This window comes from Sturnus vulgaris, chromosome 3 (assembly GCF_052056855.1).
Source record: "Sturnus vulgaris isolate bStuVul1 chromosome 3, bStuVul1.hap1, whole genome shotgun sequence".
In the NCBI taxonomy this organism is placed as follows: domain Eukaryota; kingdom Metazoa; phylum Chordata; class Aves; order Passeriformes; family Sturnidae; genus Sturnus; species Sturnus vulgaris.
The window spans coordinates 57,634,492-57,655,059 of record NC_142245.1 but is presented as its reverse complement, the minus strand read 5'-3'; the positions used below and the strand labels follow the sequence as shown (position 1 = coordinate 57,655,059).

Here is a 20,568-nt window from a genome sequence, read left to right as displayed (position 1 = left end):
TATTATACAGCTAAATTATATCAACAGGAGCTAGGTTTTATGTTTCTGAGTACAGTTGTGTGATTGACATTATAATTTACAACAAAATCCAGATTGGGTATTTTTTGCTTGGACAGAAAAGGTAATTTTTATTTTTTGACGTGTTTAAAAAAGTCATAATCTTTTGTTTTGTTACACAGACCATGGGTGAAAGTGCTATATAAACTTTTAATACACCTTTACATTGCCAATAGTGCTTTAAAAGAAATAGACAGCTATGTATAGGAGCTAGATAACAATTTTCCACTTCTTCCAAGTTTTCATATTTATTTTACAATTTTCCCCACAAATAATAATAGCACAATAAACTTCCACAATACTTTTAAAACCCTCTTATTACTTAACGCTACTTAAGACAAAAAATTGCCTAGTTACTACTTAAGCAAACATAACTCCAGTGTATATACTACTTAAATTTATTCTTAAAAACATCTTTTTTTTTAGTAATGGACCATGTCTCTACATAAGGTTCTTCAGGAATAATTTTATGCTAATGGAGGTACACTCATATGTTCAGAAAATTTACAGAGGTATTCAAAGAAAAAGCATACTGGTATGAAGCCTGAGATTTTTTTTTTCCTTTTGTTAGTGATGGTATTTGCAGTTGATAGAAGTTCACCCTTGCCTGAACTATTCTCCACTCCTGTTATATGGCATCTCACCAGCTCACAATGTGATTGTAACAATCCCTGCATCTGCACCTGCCAGCAGAACACCCACAGGCATCTGCACATTTAAATCTCTCAAACGCACTGCATGTAGTAATGATGCAGTAATTTTTCAAAATGAGATTTTTTTCCTCTCTGAATCACTGAGTTAACTCTGAAGTGCTACTCAGGTCATATATTTTCTCACAGAAAGAAATAGTGTTGTCTGATTTCTTTACAGTAATATTTGATACTGTTCTTTGAATACCTTGGCACTTATCACTGACTGAGCGAGGAAACTGAATGCTATTATTATGCCATGAATGAAGCCACAATAGTGTGGCATCTAGAATTTCAGAAAGCTGAGTAAAAGGCAAAATTTTACTTTCTGCCACATCTATTTTTTCATGTTGGGGGACATGAAGCACAGGAGGTAACAGCACCTACCAGCATTGTTGACAGATCAAGACTAAACAGAACACAACTGGCTGTAACTGGTTAAACAAGTTCCCTGCCCAATAACCCCAACCTTTCCCGTCCCCCCCACCTCTACACCCCCAAAGATATGAAAACAAAATAAAACGAAAAACCAGCAAAACTAATTCCTTCAAAAGGGAAAATTTTAATACTTTTTTATGAGAACAAGTGAAATAAAAGCTTATCAAGCATGAGGAACTCTGCTTAGAGTGAATGTATTCATGCCCTACACAAAAGTAGAGATATTTTGGTCACCATGCACTTCCTTTCCATATTTACACTCTTTATACATAAGAGGGATACTTTGTTACCTGGGACCACTTGTCACCCAAATTTATTCTCATATGTATGAGCCACAGAAAGAGGAGTTCAAAGGGGGAAAGTGTTGAAACACACAACACCAGCACACAGGGAAAAAATTTGGTAATGGAGTTAGCGAGGAGTTTCCTTCTCTTTCCCCCGCCAGCACTTTCTCAAGTGCTTGTCTCAGTGCATTCCCATTGCACGGGAGTCCCAAGCACTGTCCCATGTACTGGAGAACCCTGCAAGAGTGATTACAAGATTGTCCTGGCAGACTGATGCAGTGTTAGCACGTGATGTCTGAAAAAGCTATCACCTCCACCTTGTAAACTCCACCAGGAAGATATTTCTAATAAGGCCACTGAGGTGGCTGGGGTCTTCTTCAGGTAAAGACCAGCAAAAGTTATGAGTCACTGGCAATAACAGAGCTGGAAGCATTTCAATATCTATTCTAGGAATTTAAGTGGAAACAATATTTTCTCATTATTTTCAAAAATACAAAGCAAAACAATGTGAAAATGCTTTTTGAGAAGTTGAGATTTGACCCTTTGAGCTACAAAGAGTGGAAAGAAAATTCTTAGTGACTATCAGGAAGCACTAAAAAGGACATTTTGTAATGAATACATTTTGATTATAAAAAATGTCAAAAACAAGGTTAAAAAAATAAAAGCGGGTTACTTTTTTAAGGATGAACTGCAATATTTAGAAAAACAGATATTAATAAACTTAATTCTGAGATTTACAGTTTCAAAAAAAGAGTGCCCAAGTAATGTTCATCTGCGCAGATCAAAGTTTCAGGAAAGAATTACGCTGAGATCTCAGGACAACCGAAGGCAAGAAGATTGCCCTAACTCCCTTCAAATAATTATAGCTATGACTAGAGAAAACAAGAGTAGGAAATTATTCACTTAGTAATGATTTATGGACATTCAAATCTCAAAGACCTGAGATGATTAAACTTATAGAGACTGTCCAGTTAATGCTGGCAGCAACGAAAGGAAATTAAATGGATGAAAGCAGTTAGATGCTAAGGCAAATGTATGCTAAAAATGGTTGTGAATTACTTTTTGCTATCAGACATTCATTCAAACACTATTCTGTAAAAGGAAGGAGAGGGGAAAGGACATAACTCTTCCTGTAATCTGGCCTGAGTCTAGGGGAAGGTCAGCTGAAAAAGTTGTGGGAACTGAAACTACTGGGGCCACATGGGAGCTCTGGTATGAAAATTGACTTCTTTTACTTGATCTTTACAGATCTTGGCAGTAACAATATGGGTGGAAAAAAATGTGCACCACTTAACTTCACAGAAGAATCATAAAATGAATCTAGTACTAGTAAAAACTCTGAATCAGTTTTTCCCTGCAGCAAAAGCTGTGCTAGCTCATGATTTGTTACAAACAAATGACTCTAGCATGCAGCAATGATCAAATCAGCTTGGTCTCCAAGGAAATGTTGTCAAATGGAGGATTCATGGTGAATTATAACTCAGTACTTGACAGAAAACTCCTCCTTTAACATGCTTTTCAAAAGCTATATGCATTGATAAGTTAGTAAAAAATAAACAAAATCAGAATAGAGATTTTCTCCAGTTATGAGTGAAGGCAAAGAGCCAAACAACATAAGAATTGTTAGGTTTTTAAAGGAGCTTTGGTTTCCTTGGTACAAATGAATCTGAAGTAGACTAAACGTAGGGGGCACACACTCATAGGCATAGTGATGCATTATGAGACACAGACACTCAGGTCCTCCCCCACACGGGTTATTATTGACATATTTGCATGGTTCTGTTTTTAAGTTTTCCTCATATGGCGGACACAAATAGAATCCACGGCATGGTATTGTATAATTCAAAAGAAGAATGTGCATTCCTTCTATGTATAAATAGGCATTCCTTCTGTGTATAAATAGGATGCATTTTAGCAATGTATAAAATATACACAATTACTTGCCTCGTGTTCTCTCTGTTGCTCTAAAAGCCTTTGGTAGTTTCCTGAAACCTCTACTGCCAACTTCTGCTCAGTCTGAACTAATAAATCCATCCAAGTCCCACATTTCTCCAAAAAGGTCTGATGCTGCAGCAAGAAAGACTGCAATTTACTGAAAGAAAGAAAGAGAGAGAGATGGATTCAGGTAATTCCAAATCAGATGGTAACACCTTTCCCACTTAGCTGCCTCATTGAATTTATTTAGTCAATACTTAGAAAAGTAGTAGTCCTTCTCATTTCGAATCCTGTAAATTTGTGGCAAAACAAGCATCTCAGCTCAATGGCTTTGCTCTTTACTTATAAGTACATTAAAGAAAATGAACTTTGGTCAATAAAATACCTGAAATATTTCTATATTCTGCAAAAGGTGCACTTTCTAACTTGTAGAAAACTGTAGAACCATATTTATCCCCACCTGAATCTCTCTGTAGTCTGAGATGAGATCAGAGACCAATGTCTGTTCAGGTTCTGCATCCTTTTGATTTCCTTGTCATTGAGAGGAAGCCTGTAACCCAGCTCATTAAGACGGTCCAAATCAGGGGTCATGCTGCTGAACTTCAGCATTTGATTCTGCAACAAAAAATAAAAGTTATAACTGGGAAGTTCAGGAATTACATTATTATTAACTTGAAAATGATGAACTAGCACTTAGTTAAATTTAGAATGGCCTTGGTTGCCACCAAGTGGTAAGCAATCTCTATGCCAGGGAAAAAATTGCATTTTCAGTTTTCATTTTCTGGTCCTGGAACAGGAGAAGACCTGCGTTCATGTTTAAAAGTGTGCAGAGAAGTATACTTCAATTGCACTGACGTGTTTTGCTAAATTCATGATTTACAGCATAGAGCTAAAGAAGGCTGGTGTTCAAAGCCGTATAGTTACACTGTCAAAGTAAGTGAGCCTTTTTCCTTGTTTCTTAGCCTGAATTGTAGGCTGCTAAATTCCCACTGAAATTATTCAACTATTTTTAAGGTTTTTTTTTTTAGTACAGAAATACTCAGTTCACTCCATAAGCGAAATGCTCTGCATGTCCAGAGGAACTCTATCTATAGATAATCTTGATAGAAAAATAAAGGAAGATTACAATGATAAAAACAGCCTAGATGGCCAAGTTCAGCAACTTCTTGTCATGGCCCCTGAAAAAAGGAGAGGGAAAAAAGAAGATCCATGAAAATAAAAGGGTGCAAGACCTCAGATGGAGATCACACAGTACACACTATGAATGTTGCTTCAGTATATCAAGTTACCTAAATGTATAAATTACTTCACACCTAAACGAGACAGGAATTGAATACATTTTAAAAAGTTGGGAGAAAACAAGATGAAGGAAATCTCCAAAAACTGCTACAGTTTCCATGCCCATTCTGATCTGTTATTGATTTTACTCTGAACAGTTTGACTGCCCTTTTCATCTTTACTCAGGGACAATGTGACAATCATTCCTTGACTGCCATCAAAGTTCTCAGTCTTACACTTTCCATGAGTGATAGTCCTTTACCACATATAAGATGCACATATGACATCTGTGCATACCCTGCACTACAAATAACCGGGCTAACAGAAGGAAAACCCCAGCACTTCCTTCGTTTATTTGTCACCTTGAGTTGTTCCATTCTACTCTGTATTGCCAAGACATCAGATGAGTGACTGGGATCCTGTTCTTTCAATGTTTCTTCTGCTTCTGTTATCCAGGTCTCAAGGACTTCCAGGTTCTTAGCAAAGGTTTGATAGTCCAGGACTCCAGCCTTGAATACAAAAGGATCCACAGTTTAATAATTTTGGCTTCACAGCCTCCTTATTGACATTACACTGCTGTTTATTCTCGTTATAGATTTGCAAACAGTTGAATTGGCTAGGAGCAATTGTAACTGCTGCTTTGCTTGTAGACTGTGGAATTAGATTTTTTTAAGGTTAGATGAGGATTTTTGATCATAGCAAAGGCAACATTTCAGCAAAGTGCATAACTGTCTCCTTACCTTGAAACAGATAACCTTTTCTAACTTTCTTTTATGAAAGAAACTCTTCTGTTTAATTTATTTCCAGCAGAGAGAACTAGTAACTCTTATTGCAATTTTAAATTAAAAACTTTTCTTGTGTTTTGTCTACTCACAGTACAGTGATACTATAAGCACATCCCACACACTGCTGGATTTCTTGAGTAAATCCTTTTTTCTCAAAGAGAAGCTGATACTTTTGTGGCTTTTTCAATCCAAATAGTTTCCTATGGAATACATTCTTCCACTTTGCTCTTTAGACCCTGGTGATACAAGCAATTTGGCACCATCTGCTAAACAGGCTTTGACACAAATGGTAGGTGTCAATCTGGTCACTGACATTAATAGGAACCACAAAAAATCAATCCTACATGATATTCAGAATCTCTCATTTCTTTTACTGTTGAAGAAATAGGTGGGAAGAGTGATTGTTTGCAGGGGAGCAGTAGCTGTGGATCCAGCTGTTAGCACTATGCTAGTGTGCTGAAAGCATGGCCACCTTGGCATTCCAGACAGATCCTTTCCTGCATGAATTTTGCTATCCTTTTCCCAGAATTTGGACCTTCTTACAACGTCTCCTTGGCTTCCAGGGAAGTCTAGGAAAAGCTGTCTAACAGGTAACACTTCTCCCAGGCAGATTCAGCTAGTTTATGTGTTTCCACAGGGACCACAGGATGATCACACTGAGGACTGTAAGCACCGCCTGCATACCTGGAGTGCAGCCTGTTGCTTGCGGAGAGCCTGCTCTAGGGTTGACAGATTCTGGTTCAGAGAGAGATGATCAGACTGTATGGCTGCTGCTGCTGAAGCCTCCACCTGGCTTTTTAGCTCCTCCCCCAGTTCTTGAAGAACAACCAGAGACTCCTGTGCGGTTTTCAAATCTGTGAGTACATCCTGTGGCAACACATTGAATAAGGACATGAATAGTTAACCTGACACTCTGGTGGTGCCATTATCCCCTGATTTAAAGGAAAAATGAAATTATTGAACTCAGGCACTGTAAGGAAAACTTATATTTACTATTGCATTTCAATATCAAACTTTCCAGTTACATTCTGTATGACTAGAAGAATAAAAAAGATATGTCAGAGAACCTGTACTCAAAGGAACAGAAAAAAGACAGTGCTCAGCTACCTTTGAGGAAGCCTGAGTTGTTGATGAGAGAAATCTTTTGAATTTACTGACATGATGGTCCTGAGCAGTGGCAGCCCTCACTGTCAATTGATTCAGGTGTAGGCCTCCCTTTTCTTCCTGCTATGATTTACCAGGAGGGCTGAAAAAATAACTTTTGTAAATGGCCTAAAATGATTGCTAAAGAATGGGACATCAGGAAATATATGATTTGAACCAAACAATTTGAATTGCCAGTCCATGGTGCCTGACAATGGCAGCAAATGCTCCAAAAGATCATGAGCATGTTTGTTTTTTAAACACTGACGTTTGCTTTTTTTTCCTCACTGCAATCTTTTTGCTTACTTTTTATCTTTTAGGTCAATAACACTTAACTTAAGCTCAAAAGAACCAAAATGTAAGCACAGAGAGGAGATAAACTATTCTGCTGCCTTGAGATACAATCTTGAAATAGGAAGAATCTCAAGGTTTTAGAGTGAATGGTGTCCTCCCATAAGGAAGGATAAAGACATCTCCGTCATTCTGAAAATGAGAACAGTCTTGATTGATGGGAATATAGCCAAAGGATTTTGAGTTTCTTTCTATTATAAGGAACTCAAAAGACTTGGCAGATATAGTTTCCCAAGAATAAATACCTTCATTAAGCAGGAAATTTAGACTGAATCAAATGATGTAATTTATCTACCTTCTCCAGACAGAAGACTTTAGATACAAGCTTCTGAAACAACATCTCAACAACTAAGGGAGGGATCAAAATTTAGAGACACTCATGAGATTTGGGTAGCAGACATAAAGCTGTGTCTCCTATGCCTAAGCTGCATAGTAAAATGAAATATATTAGTATACAAGATTCCAAAACACCAACTACAGAGTTTAGCAATGGAGAGCCTCTTGAGATTTTTTTTTTAGTTCACAGAGCTGAGAAAAGCTGCAAAGCTTAATTGAACATACATTGCAGTCCCGAATCCAAGTAGTAACTTCATCATCAGCGATGTCTTTGCTGGTTGCAGTCTTCAGGAGCTCATTGGTCTGGTCTTCTCGCTGTCGGAGCGTGGAAGAGCACTGCTGGTAGCAGTCCCTGTACCTCTGCCACAGCTGGAGCAGGGCCCTGCTGGCACGCAGCCGCTCCGCGATCTCCTGCAGGAGGTTGTTCCACCTGGGAAAGAGACTGCATGAGTGACCAGAGCCTGGCAGTCCACCATAACTATCCGTGTCCCTCTTTCTCCCTGCTGCTTCCCATGGTCTCTCGACTTAAAAAAAAATTGGTAATAATCAAGATGCAGACATTTGGTGAAAATAATACCCAAGCAAGAAATTTCTGTTTCAACACCAAACCAGGCTGTTCTGAGCTGTCACAATGTGTGTGATCTCTGCTATATCTTGGATGCTGTTTATTAATGCTGGTCAGAGTTGCAGCACATTTTTTGTAGTGAACCTCCTGCTATTTCCACTTAGTACCCTCAGCATCACAAAGCATCCATGACTAACCATGCACTGCCAGTAGCAAATTCCTGTGAGGGCCTAAGAGGCTCAGAACAGCTGTAAACAAGACACCATTTCTTCTTCTGCCACTTCCTCCCAAAATCTGACACTCTATTTAAAGTCATAAAGCTCTGTGTATCGCTTGCAAAAGACTCCCAGACATATTAAAATCTTTATATGTCTATTATCCAATTAAATATCTAATCTCCCTTTGAATCCTCTCCTATAATAATTCTCCATTGAATTTTTTGCTCTAATAGCAACCAGGAACACATACTTTCTCAAATGTGCTTGTAGTTACCAAACTGCCTAATTGTTTCCTTACCAAAGAAAACAACAATTTCTCAATAATTATTATATAATGAAAAACAAAGGTTTTGGAGCTGCCAGAATTCTGCTAGCCATCACTGAAACTGTTAAACTCTATGGTATCTTTAGGGAAATGGGATTAAATAATCTCTTCTCCCACTTCCAGCTTCTAGGACAGGACTGAACACAGATTAAAATAAACTGTTTCAACAAACACCTCATGACCTCAGGAACTTAAAATAATAAAATATAACAAAAATAGGGATAATGGATAAATACAGATTTCCTACTGAAATTAAACTTTAATACAAAGACATTTTCTACCTCATATTCACTTCTTTCAAAGTGCTGGTAAGTGTTTCAGTCACTGGGGGGTGACATTCTTTCAACAACTCATTGGTCACAGAACCAAATTTCTGTAAGTTATTCTCTTGTTTTTCCAATTCATCTTGTAGGCTCTAAAGTAGAATAATAATGAAACGAAACAAAAAGCATTAGTTTTAAAATTTCATGATGTAGAAACATTTCAAAATAGCATGCATCAATTGCATTAGATTATGAATGAAAACTTGATTTCATGTCTTTCATATAAATAGGTTGTTTAATATAAAGATTTTTATTTTATATCAAATATAGCAAAAAGCAAATTTTAACCCTGTATTTTCGCAAAATATTAATATCTTGTAAAAGAAATTATTATTTTGAACAAGTACTTTTGTACAGAATGAGTAAGCACGTGGACTGATTCAGATTTAAAAACTTAACAAATGGATGAAAACTAGCTAAATAACATTTTCCTGTTTAGAACAAGATGAAAAACAACATAAAAAAAAGCCATATTAGGAAAATAAGGATCTCGCTCTTTCAGTTACCACCCAGATGTGTGTCTGTCAGGGAAGTGTGTTCTGTCCAGTAGAGGGAAACGAGGCTGGTGAGGGGACTGGAGCATCTCTCTTACGAGGAAAGGCTGAGGGAGCTGGGCCTGTTCAGACTCAGAAAGAGACAACTGAGAGGGGACCTCAGTTGTACATAAATATCTAAAGGGGATGTGCCAAGAGGATGCTTCCAGGTCCTCCTTGGTGGTGCCCAGTAATAGGACAAGAGGCAATGGAGAGAAGCTGATGCACAGGAAGCTCCATCTGAACGTGAGGAGGAACTTCTTTACAGTGTGGGTAACCATGCACTGGAACAGATTGTCCAGAGAGGTTGTGGAGTCTCCCTCACTGGAGATACTCAAGATCCATCTGGACACAATCCTGTGCCATGTGCTGTGGGACAACCCTGCTTGAGCAGGGAGGCTGGACTGAATGATCCACTGTGGTCCTTCCAACCACTCTGTGACTCTCCGAAAATGCTCTTTTTTTTAAACTTAAATATTTTTATGCATATTGTTACAGTTTGAAAGCCCAGCAAATGTCACCCATACTTTATTGTCAAAGTCTTAATCAGCAAAAAAGTACTTTTCTGTACCTATTGTTTTACCTACTTCTTCTCTCTAACATGTAAAATCTAAAATAATGGCTGTAAAGTCATTCTTGGATTCTCTTTTAATCCTGGTTTTGAAAGCACTGTCCATGCTTAGCTAATTTGACTTTATATATGTCTGGAATTCAAATCAGACAAATATTTAAATGATAATGTAAATTTAAACTTGCTGGTAAATACTAATAAAAGAACAGAATAAGAACAACAGAATAAGAACCTCTACTTTGGACATCTGGAAATGTTTGCATATTTATTTTTGTTTTCAAAGATGAAAATTTTTATTGAACTAAAAGGGTTTTTATGAAATATAACAATAATTTGATTTTTTTATTTAATGAAATTAATTTATTTTCATTATTATTAATTTACAAGTTTATAAAGGGAATCTCCTTATATTTTATGCTTTTTTTACAATGGTAGATTCCTTGAATATCTGAGTGTCTCAGCTTCTGGAACATTATTTTTTTGATCATCAAACTACTGCAAGGTTGGTGGGGGGATAAAAATGTGATCACAACATGCACCTGTAGCTCCTAAGCCTGATGAAGTAGCACGAAAAATCTGTTTTAATGGCCATTAGCACAATTTAAAAACTTGTAACAATTTCATGGTATGGCTCAAAATTATAAAGAATGGAATCAAAAATCTAAAAAGAAAACCACTATCCCAAATTAATTTTTCTGCAAAATGAAATATGTAGTGGCTGGTTCATAAAGTGTTCTCCTAATGTCATGTGGTTATAGTGTGCCAGTATGTCTTTACTTCTACTTCTTATAAGCCAAAATCAGCCAAAATCTACAGTTATCTGCATCCATGCAATTTCAGACAAAATTAACTCCCTTCACCTGAAGTTTGTCAACTTGGACTTTCACAGCTTCCAGAGAACCAGTAAGAAGATAAAAACGGGACAAAGAATATCTGGCTTCTGTCAGGTAATTGTTCAGTTCTTCATAAGCCACTTTGTAAATGCTCCACTGATCCAGAACGGATTGCAATAATATCTTCAGCTGGCTAACCTGGGAGGAGGGAGGTATAAATACAGAAGTAAATTAAAAGCATTCAAGCTATTTGGGATTTGTTTAAATTATTTTCTTCCTTTGAATCTCACATGCTTCTTGTCCTACATGCCTTATCTTAAACCTATTGGATAGTGACGATTTTGTACAACCATCAGCTGGGCTTACACTTGGAACAGCATAAAGTTCTACTTCTTTTTATAAAGGTTGGATGAAAGGTATTGTAAAGATGTCAAAATTCATTTTACTTTGGTCCAAAGCAGGATCAAGAGAAATTTCTTGAGACTACACATATCCCTAAGGCAGGGAAATCAGGCTATGGAAATCAGCAGAAAGGCTAGCACTAACACACTGCATTCCCGAGAAGGCAGACTGATCAAACTTTGAATGCTGAAAATTAATGATGATCTCTTCCTTTTTCTGTGAGACCTGTGGGCTTCAAAAGTTAATTCCTGACAGATAACCTTTATACTAAATATCAGGAAGCATCTAAAAAGCTTCAATTACAACGGCTAAAAGCATTGTTGAAACAAGAAATATTATTTTATGTGGAGTGTACACACAAACTTGGGGATTGACGGCTAGAGAGCTAGAAAGAGGGACACAATTCAGAATCTCTTCCCTTACAACACAGAAGAAATCCACTAGCTGCAACTGTTAATTCTCCCTCTCCTCCATGCCTTATTCCTAGAGCTGTAATTTTCCCCTTATGGATTCTTTTACCATGTGATCCAAATTGGCCCAGGAATGGTTAATTTCTTGCAGAGTATTCATAACAGCAGAAGAGACTTCTTCTTTCTTGTTTTGTACCAAAGAAAGACCACTCTGTTCCACGTTCTCTACTTCTTTTTCCTTTGCTCTTATTGATTCTTCTAATTCCTAAAAAAAAAAAAGAAAAAAGAAAAAAGAAAAAAAAGAAAATACCTGAGTATTTTTGCTTGTTTAATTGGCTAAATAATACCTTGATACAGAAAGATGTCCATAAGTTTCTTAATTAAAAAAAAAGGAAACATGCTGGCATATTTTGACTTTTTATTCTCAAGGCATTCACAACTCATCAGCAATTTCATTGAATATTTTATGTTCCCTTTAAAGCCTAGTAGTTTGTTGTTGATTTAAATAGAAGCACTATATAAAACTTCTGTATAATTTTCTGCTCTCTTGTAAGAGTAAAAAAACTCATTTAAAAATAGCCATTTCTAGCTGGGTTAACTAGTATACCATGTGATCTCAGGTTATTGTGTAATTTTCTGCAAGCCTCTCCTTACTGAGAGAAACAGATCAACAGAAAAAGAAAAAAGAAAAGAAAATAAAAGAGAAAAGAAAAGAAAAAAGAAAAGAAAAGAAAGAAAAGAAAAGAAAAGAAAAGAAAAGAAAAGAAAAGAAAAGAAAAGAAAAGAAAAGAAAAGAAAAGAAAAGAAAAGAAAAGAAAAGAAAAGAAAAGAAAAGAAAAGAAAAGAAAAGAAAAGAAAGAAAAGAAAAGAAAAGAAAAGAAAAGAAAAGAAAAGAAAAGAAAAGAAAAGAAAAGAAAAGAAAAGAAAAGAAAAGAAAAGAAAAGAAAAGAAAAGAAAAGAAAAGAAAAGAAAAGAAAAGAAAAGAAAAGAAAAGAACACTGGTCAACCTGAAACCCCACGTCTTTCAATAATTTTCACTCCCTATGAATCCCGAAACACAACAAGTGAACCATTGCCATAAGAGACTTTACATTGTAGATAGTTGGGCAAGTATTTGGAGCAAAATTCTCCCAAGTCTTGCAAACACTTGTTATTAACAGAATTTATCCCTGCACAAATATGACACACTTTTGTCTATATACATATTTCTGGGAGCATTTTCATGGCACTATTTATTCTCAGCCTTTTTTTCTGTGTTATTTCACATTTCTTCAAACATCTAGCCATGACCTTGCTCCAGAGCACAGCCAGAGTAATAGTTCCCTTTTTTACAAGCTGACAACAACACAAACACTTCTAAGTCGAACATAGTAAATTTGACTTACCAAAAAGTGGATTTTTGCACTGAAAAAAGTAATTTATCTTATACAAGGTTGCTCCAAAATTCAGAATGTAAGCTAGGCAAAAGTTGCAAACACCAAGACTGCAAATATTTCTGGTTCTCTTTGAAAAGGGCTTTTAAATTCATAATTTAAAACTCATAGCTGAATTAAAGACACATATTTTTTCTAACCTATGACAGGAAAAAAATGTTTGACTTCACTTACTAATAAGACACTATAATAGCAGAACTAGCATTGGTTAATAAATAAACTCCAGCTTTTGTACTAGTTGAACCGGATATCTGGGAGTGTCTGACACGGTTATTTCTTAAACAATTTGTTTCTCTGCTGATCAAAGTCTTGCCATTCATAACTAACTCCCCAAGTGTATTTGCTAACTTCCCTGACCAAAAGGAACCAAAAAGGTGATAAATCAGACTCAGCTTTGAACTGTAGCCAAGCACAGACTGCTGATTATGTCAGGCTATGTTAAATTATCCTTGCTTCAGTTGTATGGGTTAATTGTGCTGAAACCATAAAGATACCTGAATTAAAACTAAGCACTTCAGACAGATTGAAAACTTAGGCCACCAATTTCAGAAAAAAATTTCACCTATAACGTATCTGGCCTAACCACCCTATATGCCTTTACAGAAACAAAGATGAGTTTAATGTACTGGTGAATATAGAGCAAATTCTTTTATATATTTCATTTGAATTTAAAGCTGTTCTCCTTGTGAAGACATGAATGCTAGATTATTTTTATCTCATTTATTAAATTCATGCAGGAAAGACATATAAATATAAACACACTTCCTCACTCCCTTTTATGAGATAAAACCACCAAGATTTTGTGCATTCAGTTGGCCTGACAGTTTTAATTTGATCTGGTGTAAAATTTATTATATGGTATCTGGTAGGACAAAATTCTTTTGAACAAATATTATGTGACGCTTGATATTGTGTGGAGCCCTTGTCTATAAATTCAAAAATATCTGCTCTGCCTATACATCTGTAAGCTTTAACTCTGGCCTGACAGCTCCAGAGGTAAGCTTCTTACTATTTAAGTATGTGCTACTCTGAGTAAGATGTTCAGAGACAACTGTGATACTCAGTAAGGTGTTCTGAGACAACTGCTGTGATACCCAGTTCACTGCTGTGTTATCCTTGTATGAATTCCATGTCAAAAACTGTGATGGTTTTGAACTTATATGAATTATGTATAGCTGCACTTTGCCTCATCTCATCTTTGCACATCATGATCGTGACTCTCTTCTATTTTCTGGATGGTTAAATATTTGAAAAAAACAAACAAACAAAACCAAAAAAAGCTAATTCCCAACTTCCTCAATGAAAGCACAAAACTTCATTGGACTTTAGAATTTTTCTCTGAATAGTCAGGTTGGATATATGAGATGGAAAAGGAATGGAAAAAAGTGAGCCGTGGAGCAAAGATAGTAAAAAGGCAGAAAAAACCCATAAGACTGGTGAAACAGATGTGACAATATATTCCTTTGACAGTCTTCTAGTTCAGTATGCTAGCATGCTTCAAAATTTCCACTGTAAAAATAATGACGACTTTAGTTGGCCTTAAGCAACTTTGAGACATTATGGCTCCTTCCTCCTCTTTTATTGCTTGCACCTTAGGAATGAAATCTCTCCTTTACTGAAGTCAAGAAGAGTTGAGTCACTGACTTCACCAATATTAAGATTTCACATGGATTTATCAAGTGTTGTTTCAAACAGAACACTATTAGTAAACATTACCTGACAGTCTTTCAAAGCATTCTGTACTGAAGCCTGGTCTCCAATTTTCTGTTGCTGTTTCAGCTTCTTCTCTTGGGTTTCAAACCAAGTTTTTAGGCACTGCACATTATTTTCATATTCTGTCCAAGATTCCTGCAAACTTTCCAAGAGCTGGATCTGCAATGAAAAATTATTATATGCTTTCTCATACAATTATCTTTATTGTTGAGTCAATTATATAAATCATTGAAGATCAATGCAAAGTAGTGCCTTCTTGGAATTCAGTGCTTTCAGAATTTAAAAACAGTATATACATTCAAATTTAAATATATCTAGTATTTTTAATATAATTAATAATTATCCTGGCTTCATTCAGCTTGGGGAAAAGAGGGCAAAGGAATCATCTCACAGTGCTGTCCACTCCTTATAGGGAGGCATGGGGAAAGTGAAGACAGACTATTCTGGGAGGTACGCAATAGAAGATATAACAGTCACAAGTTGCAACATGGGAAATCCTGTTTGGGAACAAGACAAAAACTCGTTCCCCACCAGAATGCTGAAGCAAGAATCAGCTACCTAGAAGAGTTTGTGGAATCTCTCCTTGGAAATTTTCAAGCTTCAGAAAATCAGGTCCCCTCTGATCTAACTGTAAAGTTAGCTCTATTTGAGCAGGAGATTGATCTAGATGATCTGCAGAGACTTCCAACCATTGTAATCTTATTGTTTTATGCATTTTGAAAGTTCAGTCCAGAGCAGTTAGGAATTTTCCTTTACCTTTTCTGTTATCAGGCCTTGCAGGATCTGCCAACGTCTGTTCATTGCTCCAAGCTGTTCTGCAAAATCAGTTTTGTCACTGCGTTTACTTTCAACATCCTGGCTGCTGATTTGTAGCACTGATTGGTTCACAAAGTCTACAGTCAACTGTTTGCAATTTAAATCTATCTTGAAACCCTAAAATAAAAAAAACAGAATAAACAAAGCAGCATGTAAGTACCATAATGTCTCACCTTCCTGTAAAACAGAGGAAAAATGTTGAACACCTATATCTTTATCACAATTTAACTAGAAGGGCTTTTTAGCAATTGACTAGGAATTAGAAAACAAGTCCTTCCTACTGTAAGCAAAGAACAGGTTCAGCACCACTTGAAACTCAATAGGCACAAGTTATGGGACCTGATGAGATGCACCCCAGGCTCCTGAGGGAGATGACTGATCTTGCTGCCAAGCCACTTTCCATCATATTTGAAAAGTCATGGTGGTCAGGCAAATACCCAAAGACTGGAAAAGGGGAAGCATCACTCTTATCTTTACAAAGGGAAGAAAGGAGGATCTAGGGAACTACAGACTGGTTAGCCTCACTTCTGTGTCTAGGAAGATCATGGAACACATCCTCATGGAAGCAATGTTAAGGCACATACAAGCCAAGGATGTGATCCAAGACAACCAGAACAGCTTTACTAAGGGCAGATTGTGCCTGACCAGTCTGAGGGTCTTCTATGGAACAACTGCACCAGTCAACAAGAGAAGACTGACTGATGCCACCTACCTAGAATTCTGCAAGGCTTTTGACACAGTCCCAAATGACATCCTTATCTCTAAATTAGAGAGACATGAGTTTGAAAGATGGACTATTCTGTGGATAGGGATTTGTCTAGATAGATGCAGCCAGAGGGGTTTGGTCAATAGCTCTGTATCCGGGTGGAGACTGGTGATAAGTGGTGTCCCTCAGGGACCAGTGCTCTTTAATACCTTTATCAATGACACTGTGAGATCAAATATATCCTCAGCAAGTCTGCAGAGGACATGAAGCGGAGCAGCACTGTTGATACAACTAAAGAATGGGATGCCATCCAGGGAGCCTGGACAAATTTGAGAACTTGGCCCATGAGAACCTCATGAAGTTCAACAAGTCCAAGTGCAAGGTACTGCACCTGGACTGGGGAGATGAACTCATTGAGAGCAGCCCTGCAGAGAAGGATATGGGAATTCTCATGGATGAAAAACTGGACATAAGCCAACAGAGTGTGCTCACAGCCCAGAAGGCCAGCTGCATCGTGGGCTACTTCAAAAGAAGAGTGGCCATCAGTGTGAGGGAGGTGATTCTGCCCCTTTGCTCTGCTCTTGCAAGACCCTGCCAGGAGTACTGTATCCACTGGGAGACTTAATAAGGTTTAATGATGTTCATATTACTTTAGATTTTTCTAGAAATTAAGGTAAGCATATTAAAAATTATATTCGTGCCATAAATAAACAGCAGAGTAAAAGCAATTTTGGCTTCTTTTCCACAATATCAAATATTTCACAGTTCTAACTTGAGTACAATTCCAACCACTCCACAAAGTTGGTTAATTTTTTTTCCCTAAATCACTTATATTTTACATATTTCTATATATTTAATTGTGGTAATAATGGGAATAATTTAAAAGAAAAATGAATATGTTGCCACTCAGTACCTTGTACTTCTGGACGTAACCCTGAATTGCTTTCTGTCCTACTACATTTTTTATATTTTCTTCATCCTGCTGAATTACATTTTCCATCAGCGAAATCCAGCTCATAACTTCAGTGATGGCATGACGAGAAGGAATTTTGTCCATCTGGAGCTGTTGAGATAACAGACTTAGAACTTGTCTTGTGAACAATATAGGTAAGAATTCCTTGCTTTGCAATAACACAGTTTCAGTAGTTCATAAAGTACTGCTTGCCTGCATTTAATTACTCAAGAACATGTTCTATGATATTTTTAGGTGGACATATATATTTTGCACTACAAGACAATTCAGAGAACTACAGAATGACATTGTTTTGTTTACCATCACAGACTCAGTTAAGATTTGTGGCTCCTCCTCCCTCCCTGTAAATCACAAAGTTATTACTAACTCTGAGAGCATTCTAAGTTATAAACTATGACCTCCTAGCAACCATATATTAAGGCAACTTTTCAACCAGTATAATTCTCTGAGTTCGGTATTATAATATTAAAACCCCAAAACTACACAACCAAAAGCCTCCTGTGCCTACACATACTAGCAGAAATCAAGAATGTTTTTAGATGCATTTTGTCCTTCACAGACTTGAACCTAACCTATTCAATGTGAACAAAACCAATACCCAAACTTGACAGGGCACAAGGATGTGAAATCTCTTTTCCCAGAAAGCATACCAGTGCGTTGAAAAAACCCTCACCTGTTCTTTGGTTTAAATTTAACAAATGTAACTATGAAAGTCTGAAACTAACACTGATGGGTACTAGACAGGAAGGATTTGAAACCAAGTGTAAGCTTTCCCACAATAAAACAGGAATAACTTTTTTCTTATCTTTTCTCACATGGACAAATTGAGAAAGGAAACAACTAGTCAGTGCTAACTGTACAATCTTAGTTTTCTGGAATATCAAAGGCCATTGCAGACTTTCTTACCTGGTGCAACTTCTCTTGTACTGCTGGGATTTGTGTGAGAAGCTCTGTCCACTGGGTTTCAATATGGGACAATCCTGCACGCAATGCAGCTGTATCTACTTTCTTAAGCCTGAGGAGTTGGTTCCCAGTACTCAGGACAGAAGATTTCTGTGATGATTTAGCATCCACTTCTTTTGAAAACTCCTGTTAGCAGAATCATTTTATGTGGAAACTTATTTTACTTAGAGTTTTAGAACCTCAGAAAGCTAGGGTTTCCTCCTTTCCCTTTAAAATATGTACTTTCTATAAGTATTCACCAGCTATACTTCAGAGTAAGTTAAAACAAAAATTGTGTGCCATCATAAAACAATTTTCTGTTTTCAGAATCCTCAAGATTTACAATCCTTGCATATAGCAAAGAAGTGTTTAATGTGCATACACGCCAACATTCTGAAGAACATTTTACCTACATACTCATCAATAATGAGAAGTATAACCATTCGATTAATCAACTGTTTAATTTTGATTGGAGAGCAATAGGCGTCACAGGTTCATGAAGAACTTACCAAAAAGGAGTTCAGGTGGTCTCGGACTGTTTCTAATTCCTGAGGAACAGTCAAAGACTGCTGGTTCCAAAACTGAAGTCGCTCCTTTGCAGATTGCAACCACTGTGTCAATTCATTTGATTCACTCTGATACCTGGGAAGATGTTTAAAGAAGACTGAAACAGCCATCACCACTTCTTGCCTCCAATTGAGCAGTCCTCCATGTGTTAAGAAGAAATACTGAATGCCAGATTTAAAATTTTATTTTTATCAAATTTCAGAAAAAGGTAATTTAATTTTACAGACAGGCATGGTATCAAGAAGCTCCTATTTTAGCCGCTATGCTCACAATTTCTAACAGTGCCTTAGTTTTGCCTTTAGAGAAAAGTTTAATGAAGGACAGTAAATAGGTCCCAAGCCTCTTTGGACAAGCTGTAACCCCATCCAATGCACATAAACTGACTTTTCACTTCCATTAGAAGGCTCAGTCCTCCTAAGTCTTTACCAAAAAAGTATCTCAGAGCAGAAATTTAATTTTTTTCCAGAAACCATCTCTGTATCATTTCACATGCCAACCACCTAATGAGATAACAGAATATGAGTCCACACATAAGCCAGAGATTCATAGACAAGGCTTTTATACTAACATGAATTTTAGTAAGGTTGCAAAAGCTCCCTTCATATATGCACAGACCCACAAGACCCCAGAACTTGCAATGCATCCACTAAAACATGTTGAGGCTACTGACATCACCCAGCAAAGCACACAACTGTTTTTTATCAACCCGTATGCACATAGGGCTTCTAAATTAATCATCTAAGGAAGTATTTTCTGATTTCCTCACACCAGCTCTTATCTGCTACATCTTCTATTACAAATGAGAGAGTACAACAGCACTTCTATGGAACAGAAGAGCAGTCGAACTATGACATACATCTCAAAGTACTTTCATTTAAATGTTGAATCAAATATGTCTGGGTCCAGAATGGCTTTGACCTGAAAAGCACAGGTGAAGAACTTTATATTTACCATTACATCACCATTACCTTGTCCAGTGCTTCAGTATTGTTTCCAGCCTATGAAGCTCCTTGTTGACTTTGCTGGTGTTACTTAACCAACATTCTCCTAGTTGGTTCAGTTGACCTTCAAGTTCTGAGCAGCTAACAGAAAAAAGGAGCCTCTTCCCATCATCTAGCACTTGGTATAATTTAGGCTGGTATTCAGTCAGGTTAGATCTCAGATGCTGTAATGACAGAGGAGATGGTTAGAAAACTGCAGTCTCTGCTACCACACTTTCTCAACATTTAGTTTCCTTTTACTGCAATTTGTTGCATATCCAATGTTACCACAGAATATAAAATTTTTTTCTCTGCTCCAGATCTAGAACACTCCAAGAACCATCATGCAGGTAATCTGCTCAAAAGATGAACAGGCTGCCAATCATGTCAATATGTCTATTGGCTCCTCTTTATGATGAACTCCTCCTTGGTGTAGATATTCTATACTTGAATCTTTCTGGGGCAACACCATTTCTGATAGAAATTGATTAAAATACCAGAACTTACTTTATCATCTGCTGAAAACCTACTATGTACTGCAATGAACATTAGAAATACAAAATTATTAACAGTGGTTCCCTCTTCAGCCCTTCCAATGCCTATATTCAGCTCTCTGGATATCTCACTCTTTTACTGGTCTACCTTCCTTCTATTCATGGCTACAAAACAGAAGATCACCCCATCCATCCAAACCTCTGAACACAGAGACCAATTTGTATTGCACAAGAAAGCAAAAAATTAATGAAAAAGGAAAGGCTGTTAATACTATTACCCAGAATGAACCTGGAACTGAGACAGATTTAATTTAAATGGTGACTTGTGGATGGGTAAAGAATGTGTACATGTGGGCAAATATACCTGCTAAATTCCACTATCATTATGCAAATAGTATGGATTTTAAAAACATCTATACATTGGTATAAGTTTGAGCATAAAACCTACATGCATTCTCTTTCTTCGGT

The 20,568-nt window shown here is 36.9% G+C and overlaps 1 protein-coding gene across 1 annotated transcript in view; it reads right to left on the bottom strand.

The window, feature by feature from the left end:
* SYNE1 (spectrin repeat containing nuclear envelope protein 1) overlaps positions 1–20,568 on the bottom strand; it is a 240,444-nt gene that overhangs the window by 45,262 nt on the left and 174,614 nt on the right. Inside the window, exons 108-121 of the mRNA XM_088161722.1 lie at positions 19,595–19,791; positions 18,569–18,701; positions 18,024–18,206; positions 17,058–17,207; positions 15,379–15,555; positions 14,626–14,781; positions 11,586–11,741; positions 10,692–10,862; positions 8,686–8,819; positions 7,522–7,726; positions 6,151–6,333; positions 5,044–5,190; positions 3,864–4,018; positions 3,413–3,560 (exon numbers count right to left, since the gene is read on the bottom strand). Coding sequence (XP_088017848.1) covers positions 3,413–3,560; positions 3,864–4,018; positions 5,044–5,190; positions 6,151–6,333; positions 7,522–7,726; positions 8,686–8,819; positions 10,692–10,862; positions 11,586–11,741; positions 14,626–14,781; positions 15,379–15,555; positions 17,058–17,207; positions 18,024–18,206; positions 18,569–18,701; positions 19,595–19,791 — 2,295 coding nt within the window. The remainder of the gene's footprint in view (positions 1–3,412; positions 3,561–3,863; positions 4,019–5,043; positions 5,191–6,150; positions 6,334–7,521; positions 7,727–8,685; positions 8,820–10,691; positions 10,863–11,585; positions 11,742–14,625; positions 14,782–15,378; positions 15,556–17,057; positions 17,208–18,023; positions 18,207–18,568; positions 18,702–19,594; positions 19,792–20,568) is intronic.